This window comes from Canis lupus, chromosome 5 (genome assembly GCF_048164855.1).
Source record: "Canis lupus baileyi chromosome 5, mCanLup2.hap1, whole genome shotgun sequence".
Taxonomy (NCBI): Eukaryota; Metazoa; Chordata; class Mammalia; order Carnivora; family Canidae; genus Canis; species Canis lupus.
In genome coordinates, this window is record NC_132842.1 from 35,741,431 (window position 1) to 35,765,051 (window position 23,621).

The 23,621-nt window shown below is 47.4% G+C and overlaps 2 protein-coding genes across 17 annotated transcripts in view; one reads left to right on the forward strand and one right to left on the reverse strand.

Annotated features, from left to right (window-relative positions):
- PSD2 (pleckstrin and Sec7 domain containing 2) overlaps positions 1-18,520 on the forward strand; it is a 143,175-nt gene extending 124,655 nt beyond the window's left edge. For 5 of the 12 annotated variants that reach the window (XM_072826081.1, XM_072826083.1, XM_072826080.1 and 2 more), the window contains 8 exons: positions 6,258-6,348; positions 8,197-8,240; positions 9,316-9,506; positions 9,707-9,777; positions 10,212-10,369; positions 11,275-11,419; positions 12,649-12,792; positions 16,141-18,520. In XM_072826081.1, the coding sequence (XP_072682182.1) occupies positions 6,258-6,348; positions 8,197-8,240; positions 9,316-9,506; positions 9,707-9,777; positions 10,212-10,369; positions 11,275-11,419; positions 12,649-12,792; positions 16,141-16,350 (1,054 nt within the window). In that variant the 3' untranslated portion in view covers positions 16,351-18,520. Of the gene's footprint in view, positions 1-3,982; positions 4,517-5,666; positions 5,783-6,257; positions 6,349-8,196; positions 8,241-9,315; positions 9,507-9,706; positions 9,778-10,211; positions 10,370-11,274; positions 11,420-12,648; positions 12,793-16,140 lie in introns of those variants that run through there. The other 7 variants (XM_072826077.1, XM_072826079.1, XR_012031085.1 and 4 more) reach the window with 6 other exon arrangements.
- A 2,941-nt stretch (positions 18,521-21,461) lies between these two features.
- NRG2 (neuregulin 2) overlaps positions 21,462-23,621 on the reverse strand; it is a 243,681-nt gene continuing 241,521 nt past the window's right edge. For all 5 annotated transcript variants that reach the window (XM_072826100.1, XM_072826098.1, XM_072826096.1 and 2 more), the window contains one exon: positions 21,462-22,540. In XM_072826100.1, the coding sequence (XP_072682201.1) occupies positions 21,739-22,540 (802 nt within the window). In that variant the 3' untranslated portion in view covers positions 21,462-21,738. The remainder of the gene's footprint in view (positions 22,541-23,621) is intronic.

A 23,621-nucleotide genomic window follows, 5' to 3' on the forward strand; every position in this document is an offset into this window, starting at 1 on the left:
ATGGGTTTGAACTCACAACTCTGGGATCCAAAGTCACATGCTCCAAACTGAGACAGCCAGGTGCCTGTCCTTGGCTCATTTTTAATTGAATTGTTTGTGTTTTGTTGTTGAGCTTATATACTTTGGATACTATACCCTTATCAGATACATGGTTAGTAGAAATTTTACCCATTCTGTGGGATATCTTTTTACTCTCTTGATATATCTTTTGATACACAGAAGTTGTTAATTTTGATGAAGTCCAATTTATCTTTTTTTCTCCCTTTTTGCTTGTGCTTTTGGTGTCGTCTAAGAAACCATTGCTAAATCCAAGGTTATGAAGATTTATTCTTATTTTGTTTTCTAAGAGTTTTATGGTGTTGGCTATTATATTTAGATCTTTGGCTTGTTTTAATTTTTATATGTGGAGTGACGTAAGGGTCCAGTTTCATTCCTTTGCTGTGAATATACAGTTGTCCGAACACCATTTGTTAAAGAGACTATTCTTTCCTCATTAGATGGTCTTGGACATATTAATTGTTCATAATATTACAATATGTAAATATAGTAATATACACTACTTAAACAGATGCAATGTTATTTGTCAAATTTATTCAGTAAAAGCCAGTCAATTGTCCATAGATGTATGGATTTAGGGATTCTTAATTTAGTGCTACTGATCTATATGTTTATTCTTATCCTGGTGCCTCTCTGTCTTGGTTATATAGGCCTTTAGTAAGTTTTGATATCAGGAAGTGTGAGTCTTCTAACTTTGTTCTTTTTTTTTTTTTAAGATTTTATTTATTTATTCATGATAGTCACACAGAGAGAGAGAGAGGCAGAGACACAGGCAGAGGGAGAAGCAGGCTCCATGCAGGGAGCTCGACGCGGGATTCGATCCCGGGTCTCCAGGATCGCGCCCTGGGCCAAAGGCAGGCGCTAAACCGCTGCGCCACCTAGGGATCCCCTAACTTTGTTCTTTTCCAAGGTTGTTTTGGGTATCGGGAACCCTTACAATTATATATGAATTTGAGTATAAGGTTTTACACATCTACAAAAAAGGCAATTGAGATTTTGATAGGGATTGCATTAAATCTATGGATCAGTTTGGGAGTATTACCATTGTAGCTAAATTAAGTTTTCCAATCCATGAATACCAGATATCTTTCTATTTATTTAGGTCTTTAATTTCTTTTAGCAATCTTCGGTAGTTTTCAGCATACAAACGTTTTCTCTCTTTGGTTAGATTTATTTCCAAGTTTTTTATTCTTTTTGATGTTATTGTAAATTAAATTTGGTAAATGAAATTGTTTTTTAATAATAAATTTATTTTTTATTGGTGTTCAATTTGCCAACATACAGAATAACACCCAGTGCTCATCCCGTCAAGTGCCCCCCTCAGTGCCAGCCACCCAGTCACCCCCACCCCCCTCCCTCCTCCCCTTCCACCAGCCCTAGTTCGTTTCCCAGAGTTAGGAGTCTTCCATGTTCTGTCTTCCTTTCTGATATTTCCCACCCATTTCTTCTCCCTTCCCCTCTATTCCCTTTCACTATTTGAAATTGTTTCCTTAATTTCAGTTTATGATCATTCTTTACTAACATCGATTTTTATGTGCTTGTATTCTTTTTTAAAAATATTTTATTTATTTATTCATGAGAGACACACAGAGAGAGAGAGGCAGAGACACAGGCAGAGGGAGAAGCAGGCTCCATGCCAGGAGCCCGATGTGGGATTTGATTCCGGGACTCCAGGATCACGCCCTGGGCCAAAGGCAGGCGCTAAACCACTGAGCCACACAGGGATCCCTGCTTATCTTGTATTCTGCAACTTTGCTGAATGTGTTTATTTTTTGGTGTATCTTTTAGGATTTTCTATACACAAGGTCATGTCATTTGTGACTAGAGAGGTTTACTTCTTCCTTTCTTATTTGGATGGCTTTTACTGCTTTTGCTTGCCTAATTGTTCTGTCTAGAACTTCCAGAACAATTCGGAATAGAAATGGGGAAAGTGGCATGCTTGTCTTTTCCTAATCTCCAGAGGAAAGCTTTCAGTCTTTCACCATTGAGTGTGATGTTACTGTGAGTTTTTCATAAATGCCTTTTATCATACTGAGGAAGTTCTCTTTTATTCCTAGTTTGTTCAGTGTTTTTTTTTTTTATCATGAAAGGAAGTGTTGAATTTTGTGAAATGATTTTTCTGCATCAATTGGGATGAATATGTGGTTTTTTTTCTCCCTTTATTCTATTAATGTGGTGTATTACATTGTTAGAATTCTGTATGTTCAACCACCCTTGCATTACTGGGATACATTCCATTTGGACATGGTATATAATCCTTCAAAATGCTGCTGGATTCTGTTTGCTGGCATTTTGTTGAGGTTTTTTTGCATTTATATTCCCAAGGGATATTATTATGTGGTTTTCTTATGACATCTTTTTCTGGTTTTGTTATTAAGGTAATGCTGGCCTTATAGAATGAGTTAGGAAGTTTTCCCTCTTTGTCAATTTTTTTGGAAGAGTTTGAGGAATGTTGGTGTTAATTTTTCTTTAAATGTTTGGTAAAGTTTACTACTGAAGCCATCTTGCTTTGGGCATTTCTTTTGTAAGGTTTTTGATTCTTGGTTCAATCTTTTTACTTCTTATACATCTATTCAGATTTCCTATTTCTGTTTGAGCATTTTTAATAGTCTGTGTTTCTAGGAATTTGTCTATTTTATCTGATTGTTGTTAACGAATTGTTTAGTATATTTGTTCTGTTACTGAGAGCAGTGTTCAAATTTCCTTTTTTTTTTTTTTTTTTTTAAAGATTTTATTTATTTATTTATTTATGAGAGGCAGAGACACAGGCAAAAGGAGAAGCAGGCTCCATGCAGGGAGCCCAACGTGGGACTCAATCCCACGTCTCCAGGATCAGGCCCTGGGCTGAAGGTGGCGCTAAACCGCTGAGCCACCTGGGCTGCCCCAGTGTTCAGATTTTCAACCAAGATTGTGAATGTGTCTTTCTCCTTTTGGTTCTGACAATTTTTGTCACTGTGTTATTAGGTTTATACACATTTAGGATGTTTATATCATCTGGTAGATTGGCCCTTATATTACTATGAAATTTCTCTTCTTCTCTCTAGTAAGACTTGTCTTCAAGTCTATTTTGCCAGATATTAGTGGGTTATACTGGAGTTCTTTTGTTAGTGTTTGCATGTATATCTCTTTCCATCCTTTGTAAGATTTCTGTCCCCTTCTATTTAAGAGGTATGTCTTCTATGATATACTTAAAAAAATCAAGTCTGATAATCTTTGCCTCTTAATTTGACCATTTAATGGATTACTAATATAATTAAATTTAAACATACCAGGATATAATTTGTTTTCTCTGGCTTATCAGCTCTATGTTCCTTTTTTTCTCCTTTCTTGCCTACTTTTGGATTATTCAAGTATTTTTTTTTTTTTAGAATTTCCTTTTATCCCATTAACCTGTTAGTTGTTCATTCTTTTTGCTATTTGCAGTATGCAACCTAACTTATTAATGTACTTTTCCAGTTCCTGGGGTACCTTAAAACACTTTAATTCCATTTCTCCATTTATTGCCCTCTCAGCTTATGTATTACCGTTATCATCTTTTTGTTTTTTAGATTTTATTTATTTATTCATAAAGACGCAGAGAGAGAGGCAGAGACACAGGCAGAGGGAGAAGCAGGCTCCATGCAGAGAGCCTGATGTGGGACTCAATCCAGGGTCTCCAGGATCACGTCCTGGGCTGCAGGCCACGCTAAACTGCTGCGCCACCGGGGCTGCCCCTGTTATCATCTTTTAAACTATTAGACTTTCTCTATACTTTATTGCCCAGAAAACTAATTAAATAACCTACTTTTCTCCCTCCCTTCCTCCCTCCCTCCCTCCCTCCCTCCCTCCCTCCCTCCCTTCTTTCCTTCCTTCCTTCCTTTCCTCCCTCCCTCCCTCCCTCCCTCCCTCTCTCCCTCCCTCCTTCCCCCTCCCCCTCCACACTCAGTGTGGAACACAGCACAACCTTGAGACCTTGAACTCACAACCATGAGATGAAGACCTGAGCTGAGATCAAGAGTTAGACACTCAACCAATTGAGCTATGCAGGTGCCCTTCCCCAGAAAACTTTATCATTGTTTTATACAATCAATATTCATTTAGATTTAGCCATCCTTTTTGTGCTCTTTATTCCTTTCTGCCTCTTCATACTTCCATCTGGGATAATTTTCCTTCTGCCAGAAGAAGTCCATTTAGTATTTTCTTTCTTAATTTCAATACTTGTATTGAAGTGTGACTGAGGTGTCTCCCCAGGACCTGTTGTCCTTGATGGGCCCTGAGCCTAATTTTTGTTCTCCAGTCCTACTGACTGCTCAGTTGCTCTGCCTTTGGGCTGCTGCTTGTGAACTGGCAAATGCTCTAAGTAGGAAAGCTGCTCCTTCTTGGGCTCATGCCTCCATGCTTTTTACAGAATCCTTACCCTGGAAGTCCTCACTGCTCTTAAATTTTTCCAGTGCCTTCACACAATGTTTTATTTTTCAATTTTAAAAAATTATTTATTTATTTATTTATTAGAGAGGAAGACAGCATGAGTGGAATGAGGGGCAGAGGGAGAAGCAGACTCCCTGCTGAGCAGGAAGACCAATGTAGGGCTCAATCCTGGGATTCTGGGATCATGATCTGAACTGAAGGCAGACACTTAACCATCTTGAGCCACCCAGCCACCCACCCACACAGATATTTTTATATTTTGACCAGCAATTGTTTGTTAGGAAGATTAATTTGCAACAAGATAGCCTGTCATTTCTAGGAGTGAAATTATTGCCTGGTTATCTTTTGATTTTGGACTCCTGATTAGTGGCTGGGGAATGTGCAGTGTGTGGAACCCAGACATTAATGCCTTATATCCTGCTATAATGAATGAATACATAAGTGGCTGCATATGTAGAAACATAAATACACATAAACATATGAAACATACTATATCAAGGCACATGTAAGATCCTGTCTTCTTAACCTTTTGGAAAGGTGTAGAAAATTCTCCCTTGTCAGCTACTTATAAAGCCCTATATCCTTGTTTCCTGGATTATTTTCTGTAGTATGTGAATGTCCCATATAACATTAATAGATTATCCTTGTTAAAATGGTGACAAGATCAATGAATTTGGGAAGCTGTACATGGGATCCTTCATTTGGAGACTGTCAACACACAAAAGCATATTAAAGACTCTGAAACATATAAATTTATTTGATTATTCAAATACCTATTCCCATCCATAGGTAAGTCTTGGTAAACACTGTCTTATAGCTGACCTAAATCCACAAAATCCTACACCAATAGGTATCTGGTATTCAAGGGTCTTTGTCTTCATAAAGGTGAAGTGCCACCCAGTGTGTCATCAGACATGGATGTTGCAAGAAGAATCCGAAAGTGTGCACATCAGGTGTTGGGTTTGGAGGGCTGGAGCCCCTCTGCTCTTCTGTGGTTTAAAAAAGGCAGAATTTGGGGTACAATCATTCCCAGCTCTTCGTGCCTCCTGGAGTGAGATCATCTGCTTGGGTTCCCTTGATTCCAGCCCAGCTCAGCATGGGGTACCCATGTGTATTGGTGGAAATTGATTTTTGATTCTCTTAAGACCAACCTCTCCCTCACTTCACCTACCTCTTGGAGGTCTTGCCGCCCCTCTGTACAGGTGAGAGGGTGAGACAGTTGTGACGGAATACACAGAGCTTCTGCTCAGCAGCCAAGAGGCCTGGGTTCAAGTCCTGGTGCTGTGTGACCTTGGGAGAGTTAACCATGGAGTAGCGGGTGAGAGCATGGGCTTTGGTGTCAGATACACTCAGCCCTTCCACTTCCTTCCTGTGTGATCATGGGCACGTCACTTCACCTTCCTATTCCTCAGTTTCCTTATCTGTCAAATGGGGATAATAGTAATACCTACCTCACCTTCTCTTTGTTTTGAGAAGGAAATAAAATAATGCATGTTAAGTACAATACCTAGAGCATACTAGAGACCTGGCAAATGTCAGTTTTTATGTTATTTAATCCAACCTGACTCCATCTGGGCTTGAGGAAAACTCCAGTTTCTCATGATGCTTGAGGATCAGATAGAATCTTGAAAGTGAAAAAGAGTCTTGTAAACTCTTGGACACAATGGGAACTAGGCAGTATTTCTTGTTACTGCCCTTGATGCTGCCTTGTCCCTTCTGGCTGGGCAGGGCGGGGTGTGGGGACTATACCAGCCTCCATCCCTACTCTCAGGCAGAACCATTTCTCCATTACAGAACATTGGCAAGAAGATGTCCTGCCAGCAGTTCATTGCCAACTTGGACCAGCTGAATGATGGCCAGGACTTTGCCAAAGACCTGCTGAAGGTAAAACCTATTAAGGGTTCCCACATCCCCAGCTGTACCTGGAGTGGGTACAGAGGAGAGAGGTCTCTGCTTCACTAAATCCTGACAGTCTAAATTTAGAAAAAAAAATCTCTATTCCAGGGGCGCCTGGGTGGCTCAATTGGTGAGGTGTCCGACTCTTGATTTTTGGCTCAGGTCATGATCTCAGGGTTGTGAGATTGAGCCCCACTTTGGGCTCTGCACTCAGAGGAGAGTCTCTTTGAGACCCCCCCCCCTCTCCCTTTGCCTCTCCCGCCCTCTCAAATAAATAAATAAATAAATAAATAAATAAATAAATAAATCTTTGAAAAAATAATCTCCATACCCAACATGGGGCTCGAACTCATGATTCCAAGATCAAGAGTCCCAGACTCTAGTCACTGAGCCATCCACACCCCTTCAACAGTCTATATTTTTAATACTGGGGTCAGAGCCACCAGACTTTGGGACAGAGTTAGTGACCATCCAGTTAAACACTGACTGCTATGTATTCCCTGAGTTATGTAGAAGGGTAGACTTCATGAGATTTGTTTTTAACACTCCATTATCTTCATTGCTGTCACGGTGATCCTTAAAACTACCAACAGTTGTCATAGCTGCCACTGCCATCACCATTACCTTATCAGTACCTTCACCTTCACCACAACTGTCACTGTCATCACCACAGAGAAAAACCCACCCATTTCTCCAACATTATCAGGAATTAAGGGATTCTAGTTTTCTCCTGAGGCTGAAGCCCAGGCGGGAACTCAGGCCTTTTAAGCCTTGTCAGTTCTCTGCCTTGGAGGAAGAGGAGCAGGTTTTTTTGGGGGGTAAGTGATGAGTTCAGTTTTACTATTTTTAAAGATTTATTTGAGAGAGACAGACAGACAGAGAGGGAAGGGCAGAGGGAGAGGGAGAATCTGTGCTGAGTGTGGAGCCGAATGTGGGGCTTAATCTCAAGACCCTGAGATCATGATCTGAGCTGAAATCAAGAGTAGAACGCTTAACCTTAAGATTGAGCTACTCAAAAGTGAGTTTAATTTTAGATAGTAGGTTTGAAGGATATGGTGATACCAGGTAGGCAGTGGGATAGTGAGTCTGGAGGTAAAAAAAAAAAAAATAGAACATTGTCTCTATTACTCTTCTTACCATAATTATCTTCTTCACCATCAACAAGGGCTTGTTAAGAATGTATTTGTGAGATCAAATAATCCCAGTCCCAACACCTACCTACCTACTTCTCCCCATCTACCCATCCACCCATTTAATTGAGCTCCCATGGCACCCATCCCTTTATCCATTCACCTACCCAGAAACTCATTCCCCTGCCCCAACACCCACCCATTCACCCATCATCCACACATATACCTTCTACACCCTTGAACGCTCACCCATCCACTCATTTCCCCACCCAGCCACCTACCCACTAACCTATCTACCCAACTCATCCTCAAATCTATCTATCCATTCATCTAAACAATCATATACTTACCCATCTCTTATTCATTCACCCATCCAACAAACAACTGTGAATCAAACACTCATTTTGCCCCACTGGCTGAAAAGGTGCTTCCTCACTGCATACACATTACTAGAGGTAGATGGAGATTTCTTTGATTCCCCCTTTTTTTTTTTGTAAGATTTTATTTATTCATGAGAGACACACAGGCAGAGAGGCAGGCAGAGGGAGAAGCAGGCTCCACGCAGAGAGCCCAACGCAGGACTTGATCCTGGGTTTCCAGGATCACGCCCTGGGACGAAGGCGGCATTAAACCGCTGAGCCACCCTGGCTGCCCGATTTCTTTGATTCTTCATCTGAACTCCTCTCTTTTTCTTTCCCCGTCCTAGACTCTTTACAACTCCATCAAGAATGAAAAGCTGGAATGGGCCATGTGAGTAGTGCCCATGGGCTCAGGTATGGGGAAAATGAATCACCTTAAAGGAAAAGGGGGAGTGGCTGATAGTACTGGGAAGGCCCTACTGTCACTCTCCATGGTGCTGATTTCTCGTAAACCACAGCTCCGGTGACCCTTGTCTAGCTGGCCCACACCACATGATGAGTTCCTCTTTGGGTACATTTTCTGTATTGATAAAAAGTGTACAATGTTAAACTGGTATGGAATTGATTAAACTGTGACTTTGGTTTCATGATGTCCACAACTTATTTTCTGTTACTGAGGATATTGCCGCTATTCCCAGTGATGATGGCTCTTTCCCTTTTGGGAGGTAGGCAGGCAGGAGGCATTAGTCCCCCTAAAATACCAAGAATACTACCACGTTTAGGTAGCGTCTGCTCTTGGCAGTGCAAAGGGTGACTGCCCCCTAAATTCTTCTTCTGCAAAGGCAGTGAGTCCTGGAGGTGCCCAGCCATCTGGAAAGAGATGTGGTCACTTTGCTGGGTGGGGAGACTGAGAGGCTCCTGGGGAAAGTGGATGCCCCTGTCTTTTGTGCTCCCCAGGGCAGCCTTGGCCTTTGGGTCCTTGTAGAGGTCACAGGTAAGGATTGTTAGGAACTCCAGAAACACTGGGAAGAGCAGGCATTCTTCTACCAGGGCTCTAAATAAAGGGGAGCCTAGACTTTAGGGGGCTCACCTACTGGCCCAGCGTGTCTGTGGAGCTTGGGCAGCCACTTCAGTCTGCCCATGGGTCACTGCTTCCTGAGTCTGAGCTTTCAGGGTTGGAGAGAGAAGAAGAAAGACCAGGAATAAGACTAGTAAAGTCTCCAACTTTGTGGTCAGTGGTGAGGATTAGAGCTTGGAGGCCAAAAATCACAGCTCTGAAGACTGGGGTCAGAATTGAAGACAGAGGCAGGGGTCAAAGATCTGGGTCTGTGATCTGGAATTGGAACTTCCCTATCTCTGCTCTTCACCTCTGCCTGTTTCCCAGAGAAGGGTTCATGGGGAGAGAACATGTCCATGTGGGGCTAAGGCTTCCATGGAGATGGTGCTCAGGCCTAGTATTTTCCTAGTGATGAGGATGAGCTGAGGAAATCACTGTCTGAGCTGGTGGATGACAAGTTTGGGACAGGCACCAAGAAAGTGACACGGATCCTGGATGGTGGGAACCCCTTCCTGGATGTCCCGCAGGCTCTCAGTGCTACCACCTACAAGCATGGTGTGCTGACTCGGAAGACTCACGCTGACATGGATGGCAAGAGGAGTGGGTGTCAGACTGGGAAAAGGGCACGGGGAGGGATGCTAGTCTGGGCGGAGAGGGATGCTAGTCTGGCAGGGGGTAGGGTCTGGATCCCGTGACTACTCCTCTGGGGTTGCTTATCCAGGTAGATGTGTAGGGGGATGCAGTAGAGGAGATATTGGGGTGTGTGGTTGTGGCCACACTACCCATATGCCCATCCCTAGCACCCCGTGGGAGGCGTGGCTGGAAGAAATTCTACGCGGTGCTCAAAGGGACCATCCTGTACCTGCAGAAGGTGAGAGGCCCCAGAATCCTTACTCCGGAAGTGCCAGTGCAACCTCCAACAGGCCCATCTTGAGGTGCTCAGAGGGTCCCTGGCAGGACCTGGGGCTTAGGCAGATGCTGGATCCTTCCCTCATTAAAGTCTGACTGGGGCTCACAGAGCTTTGGGTTTTCAGAGAGGGATCTTTGAAATGCCCATGGGCTCAGAGGATACACACTGGAAGCTCTTTTTGGGCCTTGGGACAAACCAGGGTGGGGAGAGGAGTGGTTGGAGTGCTTTGTTAGGATGGGCATGGCACCAGAATGGCAAGAGCTGAAGAATGGAGGGAGTGTGGGGACAGGATGGGGAGAGTATAAGGGGGGATGGTGAGGGTCGAGGAAGTGTAGGTTAGTATACCAGAGCCTGGTTATGACAGAGGCTTGCCTGTCCCCACTTCACATATCCAGGATGAGTACAGGCCTGACAAAGCTCTGTCTGAGGGCGACTTGAAGAATGCCATTCGTGTGCACCATGCTCTGGCTACCAGGGCTTCTGACTACAGCAAGAAGTCCAATGTGCTCAAGCTGAAGACGGCTGACTGGAGGGTCTTCCTCTTCCAGGCACCGTAAGTAGGAGTGGGAGCCCCCTCACTCCACCCTGGGCTCAGGGCCAGCGGCATGGAGCCTGTACTGCACCCCAATCCTCATTTGCCTTAGGTGAGGTGCCCTAAGCTTGCCTGCACATCATCCACAAGAGTGAGTGTGTCTGCTTGGCACAGACCGACAGCCTGGGTCCCCTGAAGTAGAGGTCCTCCAGTGTGGTCCTGTCAGCATCTCCTGGAAACGTATTAGAAATGCAATTTCTCTGGCCCCACCTTAGACCTACCGAATTAGGAACTCTGGGCCTGGGCTAGCAGTTATGTTCTAATCAGCCTTCCAGGCGATTCTGTCGCAGGCTGAGGTCCCTAAATCTGGGGCAGATGGAGTCTTAATGAATCCTCCTTCACTGTAAATCGGGGTGGGGAAAGGGATTAGAAAGATTCGTCCTATAGATTCACTGGAAGGCCTTTAGTCCACTCCCTGTCCTGTGACTTGAGATTGGAGTTTCATGTGTCAGGTGAATTTAGAAGGCAGGAGGCTGGTAGGTGACCTCTCAGGGTGGGAGTGAGCATGCTGGGCAAGGTAGTGGGGCAGGGACAGGAGGCCTAATGGGGATACTGCTTAATCCAGGGCTCACCCTGGGCCCACTGGCTCTAGAGCCCATTACTCCAGGGCCATTAGCTCTGGATCTGGACAGCTTTATTTTCATATGAAAATCCAGGTCTTGCCTAGAAGCTGGGACAGCGGGGAGCTCCCTATGCAGACTGGACCAGGCCCACCCAGCCCCCATCCTGCCATCCTCCTTCACTCTTTGTGAAGGGAGAGGCTTTCTCCCTGTGCCAGGCTGGTGGTGGGTCCTGTGTGCTGGGTGGGAGACAGGGAGACCTATTGTGAGGAGCTGGTGCCCTCTCTCCTCCCCTCCTATCCCCAGGAGCAAAGAAGAAATGCTGTCCTGGATCCTTAGGATCAACCTGGTGGCTGCCATCTTCTCAGCCCCATCCTTCCCTGCTGCTGTCAGCTCCATGAAGAAGTTCTGTCGGCCCCTGCTACCCTCCTGCACCACTCGCCTCTGCCAGGTACGAGCTCCTAGGACCCCAGTGCTACTTCCTCAGGCTGCCTCCAGCCAGGTCTCCATCTAACAGCCTCCTCCTCCAGCTCCTGTATAGTACCTGGTCTTGAGCTAAGAGACAAGGTGAAGAGGCAGATCTTCTCCATCCCCATTGCACTCACCCTCATTTACAGATGGGAAGACTGAAACCACGCACCGCACAGAGGCCTGCATTCTTTGCCAATGGCGATGCATCCTGTGGATGTCATTGTGGATCTGTGGCCATTGTGTGTGTCTGAGCATGAATGTGAGTGAATGCATGTGTCACAGGGAGCTAGGGACAGGCAAGATGTGGCTGGCCCTGCATCCAGTGCTCTTTTGCTGTCCTTACCTACCTTAAGTGTTTTATTTGTAATCCTAAAAAAACTACTCATCAATACTTGAGTTTTTTAGGGAAGAGAGGATAAATGGTAGACCACTGCTTGGGAGGAGGGCAGGAGGAGCTCCATACTTCCTGTCTTTGTCAGGGCCCCTTTCCCACTGGGCCTTTGTCCTGGGTCTCTCACTGCACTTCTAGGCTGCAGGTATGGTATGTGTGTGCAGCACACCCCACACCCTGTGCACACATATACCATACAGGCACACACATGTGCATGTGAGCATACACATGTGCTGTGCACCTACACCCACACTGCACACATGCATCATACATATGCACACACATGCAGCTCATTGCCCACCCAGCATGAAGTGGTCTGGCTGTACTTCGGTGGGTGGGATGTGTGTGCACACTTGTCTGTGAGTAACAGTGTCTCTGGGTGATTCTGGGTCTGTGACCTTTATATGTGTCTGGGCACGAATCTGAGAGAATATGTGCAGTGTACGGCGCCAAGGATAGCTGAGGCCAGGCTCTCTCTTGGTCCATTGGGTTTGTGTGTGTATGTGAGCGTCCATATGAACTGGCAGGGGTGGGGGTGTCTGGAGTGACTGTGTGTCTATGTCAGGGAATGATCTATGTGCTCATTCTAGTGTGAGGCTGTCATCTCCCAAGCCTGCTGTGGTTTTATCTCAGAGGGTTGATGCCAATCAAAGCAAGGCAGGAAAGAGGAGGAAGGGCACTCCCTCAGGGCTCCACATACTTGATGACCCTGGGCAGGCCTCAGTTTCCCTTTGCTGAAGCAGATCCAGTGCAATAGGTTTAGACCCACCCATGACATACTGAGAGTGGGACCTCAAGTCTAGGACTTGTCTTTGCAGGAGGAGCAGCTGCGTTCCCATGAGAATAAGTTAAGGCAGGTGACTTCAGAGCTGGCTGAGCACAAATGCCATCCCATTGAGAGGGGAGTCAAGTCCAAGGAGGCTGAGGAGAACCGGCTGAAGGAACACTATCTCACTTTCGAGGTGCGTTCTCCTTAGGGCCGATTGCTAAGGATGGCACTGGGGCAGAAGGAGGAAGCCAGCTCTTCTCTCTGTCACCAGCATCATTCCGCAGCCAGTGGCTCCTGGTTTGGGGGGTCTCCACTTTGGGGGCTCCCCTGAGGCAATCATGAGCCATGCATGGCCTTCTGTGGGCCAGTCTGATCAGTTCAGCTGCCAGTTGTTAATCAAACAGATGTGCCCTTACTTGTGTCTCTCAAGGAGCACGAGGTGGGCACCATTCTTCTCCCAGCCGCTCCTCACCTGCGCTTCCCCCATGACCCAGCCTCTCGGGAAGCTGTCACAGCTCAACCATAGACAGTGCCAAGCCCACCTGCCTGACCTACCCCGCTTTTGTCTCCTTTTCCTCTTCCACAGATGTTTATCAGCAACAAGCTTCTCCCTTCTCTCCATCTTGTCTCTCTGTCCTCCTGCCCTGATTCTGCCTCACAATGCTCTGTAAATGGGCTGACATCGCCTTCACCTGGTGAAGGGGGGGCAGCTTGGGGAAGGGAGGCAGGAACCACTTGTCCCTTTTGGACTGGCCTTTGTATTGACTTGCTGATGGGGGCGGACAATACAGAGGCTGAGTCTGAGCCTTTGGGGCAAGAAAGGCAGGAAGTCACTGATCTCAGTCTCTGGATTTCTACATTGATTTTTTACTGTGTGAGGAAGAGAGGAGCATTCCCAGGAGAGATCCTGACCTTTTGAAAAACATAAAGCTGTACCACTCTTAAAGTCTTCTCAGACCCACTCTCTCTGCAACATAAAAAAAGGATGGCAAAAGCTACAGTGGACTGATCTCTAGCCAACTGCCAGGCATGAGTGCCTTCACTCCCTTGTACTGATTGCTTTAATCCTCATGTCAACTCTGTGAAATGGGTTCTCTTAGTATCCCCATTTTACAGATGGGAAAATTGAGGCTTGGAGAGGGCAGATCACTTGCCTGAGGTGACAGTTAGTGCAGGAGCCATGGGATGCCTGGGTGGCTCAGCGGTTGGGCGCCTGCCTTCAGGACCTGATCTTGGGGTCCCAGGATCGAGTCCAACATTGGGTTCCCTGAATGGAGCCTGCTTCTCCCTCTGCCTATGTCTCTGCCTCTCTCTGGTGTGTGTCTCAAGAATAAATAAATAAGGGCATCCCAGGTGGCTCAGTGGTTTAGTGCAGCCTTCAGCCTAGGGCCTGATCCTAGAGACCCAGGATCGAGTCCCACGTCAGGCTCCCTGCATGGAGCCTGCTTCTCCCTCTGCCTGTGTCTCTGCCTCTCTCTCTCTCTCTCTCTGTGTCTCTCATGAATAAATAAATAAAATCTTAAAAAAAAAGAATAAATAAATAAAATCTTTAAAAAAAAAGTGCAGGAGCCAGGATCCTATCCCAGGTGATTGTAACTCCAGCACTCTGGTCTTTCTCACTTGCCCCTGGCTTAACTGGGGGAGGTGAAGCCCAGCAGTGAAGGGTCTTTCTGCTCATGTGACAGAGCTGCATGAGAACAGTGTCTCTGCACCTTTACTCTTTGTTTCTTCTGGGACCTCAGCCTCTCCTGACTGTGGTGACGGCTGGAAGCTCAAAGTCAGGACCTCAGACATAGTGACCAAATTTCCCTCCTAAGTGTTTACCAATTTGTAACATTTTTTTTTTTTTTAAAGAGTGAGAGAGTGGAGAGGGGCAGAAGGAGAGATTTTTTAAAAATTAAAAATCAATTAGCCAACATATAGTACATCATTAGTTTCAGATGTAGAATTCAGTAATTCATCAGTTGCATATAACACTCAGGGCTCATCATGTCAGGTGCCCTCCTAATGCCTGTCACTTAGTTACCCCCATTCCCCCTACCTACCTCCCTGGGAGAGAGAGAATCTTAAGCAGGCTCCACACCCAACATGGAGCCTGACATGGGACTCAATCTCACAACCTTGAGCTAAAATCAAGAGTTGGATGGTTCACCAACTGAGCCACCCAAGTGCCCCAATTTCTAATACTTTATTTATTTTTAAATTTATTTACTTGAGAGAGAGAGAGGGAGAGGGGAAGAGATGGGCAGAGGGAGAGAGAGTCTTAAGCAGACCCTATGCTGAGCACAGAGCCCGATGCAGGGCTCAATCTCACGACCCTGAGATAATGACCTGAACCGAAACCAAGAGTTAGACACTCAACTGAGTGGGCCACTCAGGCACTGCACCTCCCCCCATTTATAACACTTTAAATAGCTTATGAATGTACTTCTCTATTCATGCTCTTACCAACACTGGACACTACTGGATGTTTTAATTGTCATCAATCTAAGGTTTAACAAGGGGTATCTCATTGCCATTTTAATTTGAATTAAAAAATTTTAATTGTGGTCAATATGCATGGCATAAAATTTATCATCTTAACCATTTCTAAGTGGATAGTTAAATAGCATTAAGTCTACTCACATTGTTGTTTAACCAATCTCCAGAACCGTTTCATCTTCCCAACTGAAACTCTACACCCATAAAACAGCAAGTCCTGCCCACCTCCCCTTGTTGCACCACCTCTCCCCCCCATCCCCCAGGGGCAACTACTGTTCTTGTTTCTGTTTCTGTGATTTTGACTACTCTAGTTACTGCCTATTAGTGAATTAATAACAGATTTTGTGTTTTTGTGACTGGCTTTTGCTCAAGTTTATCCATGTTGTGACATGCATTAGAATTTCCTTCCTTTTTAAGGCTGAATACTATTCTGCTGTACGTGGATACCACATCTTTATCTTTTCATCTGCTGCTGGGCATTTGGGTTGCTTTCACCTTTTGGCTTTTGCAAATAGTGCTGTTATGAATATGGATGTGCAAATATTTCAGGCGCCCCTGAGACACATGAGTTTTAAATTTTGTAATCCTATTTGTCAATTTTTATTTTGGTTGTCCTTACTTTTGGTGTTATACTCAAGAAATCATTGCCAATTAATTTGAATTTTTTAAAAACGATTTTATTTATTCATGAGAGACAGAGAGAGAGAGAGAGAGGGGCAGAGACACAGGCAGAGGGAGAAGCAGGCTCCATGCAAGGAGCCGGAGGTGGGACTCAATCCCGGGTCTCCAGGATCACATCCTGGGCTGAAGACGGCGCTAAACTGCTGAGCCACCAGGGCTGCCCTAATTTGAATTTTTAAAATTATGAGTAAGATTTCTGTGTATGTCTCTTGCCTAGTTTTTTTTATTGGATTGTTTATCTTCTTTTTATTGATTAGTGAGAGCTCTCTGAATATTAAGGAAATTGGTCTTTTGTCACCTAAGATCCAAATACTTTTTTTTTTTTTTTTCATTTGTTGTTTGTCCTTTGACTTTGTTTGGCCTTTCTCTTTTTTTCCAGAAAAGCCGTTATGAGACCTATATCCACCTCCTGGCAGTGAAAATCAAAGTGGGCTCAGATGACCTGGAGCGGATTGAGGCCCGGCTGGCCACCTTGGAAGGGGATGATCCTTCCCTCCGCAAGACACACTCAAGCCCTGCCCTCAGTCAGGGCCACGGAACTGTGACTGGCAGCAAAACTACAAAGGATACCACTGGGCCTGATACTTAGCTGGCATTGATAGGCAGGCCTCAGAGGCAGGCAAGTGTTGCCAGACGGGTCAGTGAGCACAATTCCAGCCAGGGGCCACTTGTACCAGCTCCAGGCAATTGACAGGCAGCCAGAGGGGTGCAGAGAGCCCCATGGGCCAAGGAGACGGAGATGCTATTCATGGCGTTGGTCTTCTTGCATCCTGGGGTTTATCTGGGCCTCATACTTTCTCCTCAGCCCTCATGTTCCTCTCCACCACGGAGCCTCATTTTGTAGGCCAGTTGTGTGCATGCTCTAGACACGATGTCACTGGAGAAGGAGGAAGGGCAGCTGACTTTGCAGACCCTCCCCTTCTCACAAGTTCCTGTCATCTCCCTGTTTCCATTCCAAGGGCAGGTCTGGATCCCTACCTGTTCTCCTCTTCCCTCCTCAGACTTGACCAGCAGCAGGTCGGCAGACCACCAGTACCATCCTCTCCTCCCTCCACCCAGTAGCTTCTGCAACCACGCCTTGTTCTCCTGCCTCCCTTTGCAATAATCCAGGACCTGGGCCTGCTTCCTCAACGTCAAGCTGTCTACTCGTGTGTGCATTCACCTCACCTTCCATTTATAGAGGCCATTACTGCTTTCTTTTATATGGACAAAAATGTATATATATAAAAGAATATATATATGGAGCTCCTTTAGAGATGATTTTGGAATTGATATCAAAATGAAAGAAGAAGGAAAAGCCTATACGAGAACTCCACCTGTTAGCAAGGAGGGCTGCCATCTGGGCTCTTGGTAGCCCAGACACTCTGGGAGGGAAGGTGGAGATAGTGCTGACCTCTTCTCCCCCCATTTCCCCTCTTCCGGCTGACCTGGGACTTCCACTGCTCTTCCAGTTGATGCTTTGGAATGAATAGACCGTGTGTGCATATGCCACCCCATCTTGTTCCACAGGCATTCTGGGGTATGAGTAGGGTGGGACCATGGCCCTGTTTATATTTTGGTCTTTATGTTGGTGCTCTGAGCTCCAGAGGTGGCTTCTTTTTTTTTTTTTTTAAATTTTTATTTATTTATGATAGTCACAGAGAGAGAGAGAGAGAGAGAGAGAGAGAGAGAGAGGCAGAGACACAGGCAGAGGGAGAAGCAGGCTCCATGCACTGAGAGCCCGACGTGGGATTCGATCCCGGATCTCCAAGATCGCGCCCTGGGCCAAAGGCAGGCGCCAAACCGCTGCGCCACCCAGGGATCCCCCAGAGGTGGCTTCTTGTACAGATCTACTGCTACAGGAATAGAAGATACTCTGCCTTGCAAACAGCCACTTGTCAACAAGCCCAAAGATGTTTGGTGGAGGAGGGTTATGGAAGCCATTAATTTCTGCTCTTGGGAAATGGTGGAGTAAGAAGTTGCTGATTGTTTTTTAAGTTGACATTTCTTTCACTCTTCTGGTGACCCAGGAATGCTAGCTAAGGACAGGCCTGGGAAGGAGAGAAAAATTTGCCATGTGATGACCACCGACTAGTATCCTGTAAGCCCTGAATTCCTTAGACTGACAAGTGGTGGGGGTGATGGTTCCTTTAATGAGCTATGATGAGCAGATCCTTATATATTTAAAGATAGGTTAGTTTGGGCAGCAATTTGACCTCAGTGGTAACATATTTAGTTAGTTGCAAGGTTGACTTGTCTTATTAAGTACCTAACATTTACAAGCACGCTCACATTTGATACAAGGGATGACGTATGAGTCTGTGGAAATATGTAGTGATTTAAATCCAGATTATTTAATTTGGATCCACTGAAGTGTATTTTATAACCAAACCATCTGGCCCCTTAATTTTGCTGAGGGGAAGTAAATGTTCACTTAAATGAAATCGAAAGAGCAATGTAACACAAAAGAGCTCTCTGTACTTTCTCCATTCTGGCTCTAAGGTCTTTGATTTTGAGGGTCAGCTTCCCACCTTAATGAGGGTGGATGAGTGAAAGCAGAGGAGCAACCTTCTGTCTGCTGCAGACAGATATGCTTCCCTGAGCACTAGTGATGTCTCCCATCAGTAAAAAAAATCTGTTGGTCACTTTCTTAATTGTATAATTATTTATTGTAAATTATATACATGTACTACTGTACTAAAATATGTACATTATAAAACATACACAAAAATAGAAATTTAAAAAGATGAGATGAAAATAAATCTAAATCAGAGTTCTAATATTTCTTTCCTACATTATAATGGGCCATCATATTCCCCCCCCAATTTCTGCCCCTAATATGCCCATTTTCCAGGACTGTCCAATTCCAGGGGCTGGAGGACTACAGGTGAGATGCAGCAAGTGGTTTGCGCCACCTGGTGGTCCTGGGAAGTGGCTTTGGGCTCAGGGACTTCTGGGGGCTGACCCTTGACCACAGTGTTGAACCTTCATTTTCTCATTCACTGAAAGTCACCAGTGCTGCACACTGTGCTGGGTGTTGAGGATACTGTGGGGAGGAAAGGACTGAGGGGCTCCCTGTCCACATGGGGCTCACAGTCTAGTGGGGAGGACAGGCCGTCACTTTACCATTTGGGACCTTGGGAGCACTGAGGACAAAGCCAAAACTGACCTGGAAGAGAGAAGATAGAACTGGAGGAGTGAGGAAGAAGACAGTGACTCAGGAAGCCGCCTGAATGTCCTAAGTGCTCCTGGCGGACAAGGTGGTAGTAGGGAAGTCACTAAACAGGGCTATACCTCTTCCTGATGGGTCTATACTAAAGATGCCCCGAGGCAGAATGGAAGAAGAGCCTCTCCAGACACACCTGCTTCCAGGTCCCATTCACAACTGTGAAATGAATGGGTGGTGAATTCGATTAGGCTCTGGCCTTCAACTCTTGACTCTCCTAGGTGTTTTAGAGTCCACAGCAGATAACCGAGCTACCAAATTATTTGACACAAGTACCTGGGGTCAGGAAAATGCCAGGGGGTTCACCAAGAAGTCAGTCACGATTACTGGGGTTCACTGGAGTCACAGGTGGTTTCTGACTAAAAATTTAGAAGGTAATAGCAACTCGGAAGGGTCAAATTTGACACTGAGGGGTTGTGGAAAGGCCTATGGATTCACCAAGAGGTCGTTCACAATTATTGGGATTCACATAGAGGTCAGAAGTCACATAGAAGAATTAGTGGCTGTCAGAAAATTTTAAAGCCAACAGCAAACTCAGAGCCAGCAAAGGGATTTGGATGAGATCACCAGATGGGGCCTGGGAGAGGTCAGTGATTTGCAGGTCTATACACCATTTAGTTGATTATTTCCTCTGTTTCTTTGTAACAAGTGCTTTTCCCCCCAGCACCCCCAGAGTGAACACAATGACTTTAGTTCTTTCTTTACTTTTCCCCATCACCTCCCTTTCATCAAGTTTTTGCCACTCTGTGTGATTCAAGAATGCAAGGCACAGGATACCACCACCACCATCATCATCATTATCATAAAATTAGCGATTAGTAGGCATCATGTGCCAGAAGTAATTCTGGGTACATTTTCGCATGCGCGCGCACTTGTCAGCCACCTGAGCCCTTTGGATAGAAGACTCCCTTGTGTCTGGCTGGAACATAAGGATTCCTGGCACTGGGCACTGGTTTAATAAATGAATCAATGAGAGAAAAGGCTTCTTAACCCTGGACCTCCATCTGTCTTCTCCATGCCCTCATCAGGGACTGCAGGTTTAGACAGGCCCTGGCTCTGAGGGGCTATGAATTTGGGAATAGCACAACACCCTGTGGGCTTACAAGCTGCAGCAGCTGTGGTCTTCCTGGCAGCCAAAGGTACCCATTATGCCATCTTGCATGTCCAGGCCTTGCCTGTGACATGCCTGAGGCCCCAAGGGTCATCTTGCCTCAGCTGCCCCAGTGCCAACCCCACAACCCTTCCCTCCTCACCCACGTAGGCCGGAAATTGTTGCCTCACTGCAGCCCCAGTAGCTCCAGGGCAGGAAACGGGCCAGGTTTCTGAGGCTGAGCTCAAAGCAGAGGAATATGCATCAACCCCTTGGCCAGGTTCCCCAGCAGCCAGGGGGGATACCTTGTGAATATTCTTGGAAGAAGGAGGAGGGTTGCAGCCTGTCCTGGGAGCTGGAGCCAGGGAGATTAGAGGTCTCTTCCTCCTAGGCACTACCTTGGCCCTCTCCAGTCTCCACACCAGCATCCATCCATCTCCACCCCAGGTCCTCATTCTGTCTTCTCTCCTCATCTGGGGGCTAGGCACACACAATCAAACATGAGTTATTTCTGATTTTATTTATAATATAAAAATGTTCAAGTGTCAACAGTCAGGTGTTTGGACATTTCAGGGCAGGGTTCCCATTTGGTTGGTTTTTTTTTTTTTTTTTTTTTAAACAATTACCTTTTTTGACAAATTAGCAGTGGACCCAGTTTGGTGGGGGTGGGGGTGGGGAGGACAGGGGTGGAGAGGGAGTGGAAGTCATAGGTGGCTTGGGGTCTGGAAGAGTTGGTGTTATTTTATTGCTAAAAGGGGAATCAAATACACTGTGGAGTGGCTCTTCTCGGTCCCAGCGTGACCATGCATCCAATCTAAAGAATCTGAAATGCAAAGGACATGCAGGCATAAAATAGAAAAGACAACCTGTAAACGAAGGTGCTGCAGAGGACGGAAGGGCATCCTGGAGGCCATAGGTGAGGAGGAGCCGCAACTTTGGGGCCCTGGCAGAGCTGCCCCCTCCCTGGCGCCGGGACTGTTGGGAAGACCTTTCTCAGTGCCCCCTCCCTTATTAGCTGTAAGGAGCGGGGAGGCTCCCTCCCCTGTCCTGGTTGCTGTCGCTGGGACTCAAGTCTCCCCCTGAATGTCACCTGACCCCAACTCCAGCTCCAAGCCTAGGAGCTTCATGGGTCTGGGACTCAAGATCCTGCCTGGGGGCAAGGCTACTCCTGGCCTCACTTCCTTCCTCAGGGCCAATCCCCTGCCCGCCCCCACCAGCACCCAGCAGGCCTCTTCTTTGCCAGCTTCCTCTCATCCTTGCCAGCTTGAGATCCTACATCTCCCTCACCCGCCCCCCCCCCCCCCGCACTCCACCCCACAACCCGACTTCTCTCCAGGAGCTCCAGATTAGCGTACAGCAAAAGGCACCACAATATAGGTTTCTATTAAAGAGTCAAAAAATTGGCCCATCTGTCTTTTTTTGTTGTTTCTTTTTTTTTTTCCTGAAGCTGTAAATCAGGATGTTACATATAAATAGATTCCCTATAAAAACGTCTTTCCGTTAGCTAGTATTATAAGACAATTTTTGCTAAAATGAAAATAAAACATTTTGTTATACTTTTTATCTTTTATAGAAAATAAAAATATTTTTATTTCTTTTTTCCCTCCTCTCTCTCTCCAGGCGGTGGTCTCTGTTCTCCCTAAAGACAGTGGGGCAGGCGAGGCGGAGGGGCGGCGGGGCCCCTAGAGGGGCGCCGAGTCCTGCTTGCCCCGCGGGGGCGGCCCGCGGCTGTGTCTGCTGCTGGCCCGCGTGCTGCGGCTGTCCAGGGAGTAGTAAGTCCTGCTGTCGGCCGCGGGGCAGAGCGGCGGCGAGTCCGAGCGCAGCGCGTCGTGCGCCGCGCGCAGGCCGAGAAAGGGCGTGCTCTCGGCCGCCAGCGCCCCGTCCGCGTCGTCGTCCGAGGCGGAGGCTGAGCCGCCCCCCGAGCCGCTGCTCGGCGACAGCGAGTCCCGCGCCGCGCGTGCGCGCTGCGCCGCCAGCCCGTTGAGGCGCGAGCGGCGCCAGCGCCGGGGCCCCGCCGACGTCCTGCGGGACGCGCCGCGGGCGCGCGGGCGCGGCGGGGGCGGGGGCGGGGGCGGGGGCGCGCACTCCTGCGTGGTCTCGTACTCGTCGTCCTCCGGGATGCGGAAGGGGCTGGCGGGCAGGCTGCCTAGGCTGCCGCCCAGTGCGCAGGCCCCACGCCGCGGCCCCGGCCCCGGCCCCGGCCCCGGCCCCGGCCCCGGCCCGGGCCCCGCCGCAGGGTAGTAGTAGCTGTCGTAGCTGCGCTGCATGTCCGCGCCGGGCCCGGGCCCTGGGCCCGGGGGCGCCGGCTGTCGTAGTAGCGGCTGCTGCTCCGCCAGGCGGTAGCTGATGGGCGCGGCCGGCGGTAGAGACACGGCGTGCGCCGAGTTGGGAGACGTGATCTCAAAAGTCGGCACCTGCGTGGCCAGCGAGTAGTGGAAGTCCACGGGAGAGAGGCGCGCGGGCGTGGTCAGCGCTGACACGTACCTGTGGGGAGAGGCAGAGGCGTGGGCCGGGGCTCCGCGCCCCGGTGGAGGGGGTGGATCCCAACGCGAAGCCGCGGTCTAGCCTGGGAGCCCCGCCTGCTAGAATCCTCACTGACCTGAAGCACTTTCCTTAACCTCTCCCAGGCTCGGGATCCTTATCTGTTAAGCGGGGATCACCACAGTGCTCATTCCTTGGCGCTGTTAGGATGAGCCCTTCAACGAATCAAACGGAACGTGCCAGTGCCTGATGATGCTCCGTGAAGGAGCCTTGGGTGTGGGGGATGCCCACAGTCACCACCATTTCGGAATGGTTACTTTAGGTCAGGCTCGGGCTGGGGCATTGGACGCGTACCATCTAATACAGGAATTCCGTAAGACTCTTATGTTAGCCCCACACTACACACGAGGAAACAGGCTCAGAACATTTAAATGACTTGCTCAAAGTTCATAGCCCCAGGAAGTGGTGGAGTGGGGATTTGAACCAATGCCGGGCAGGAATCAGAACTTAGACCCCATTGCTTTCTAAAGTCCCCATTACGGGAATCCCTGGGTGGCGCAGCGGTTTAGCGCCTGCCTTTGGCCCAGGGCGCGATTCTGGAGACCCGGGATCGAATCCCACGTCGGGCTCCCGGTGCATGGAGCCTGCTTCTCCCTCTGCCAGTGTCTCTGCCTCTCTCTCTCTCTATCTATCTCTATGTCTGTCATAAATAAATAAATACATCTTTAAAAAAAATAAAGTCCCCATTACTCTTTCAGAATCACCTGTCTTCCCTCTCTCAAATGCACATCCAATTAGCTACCGTTCCTGTCTCCTGAAACACACACCATACCCAGCTCTACTCCATTCTGGGCTTAGTTGTTCACTCCAGTCATTAATGCACTCCAGGGCCTCTCCTCCACTGTATGCAGTTTCCAGAGCAATCTTTTAACATCACACTTTGCTTAAGGGATCCTTCCTGCTTACCCATCCAGGGCCCACATTCTAAGCAGAGCCCATGGCCATCAGCCACAGCTACCTGGCCCGGGCCTATCTGTTCAGGTCCACCTCCGCTTCCCTACAGCTCACCCTGCTCAGGGCACTT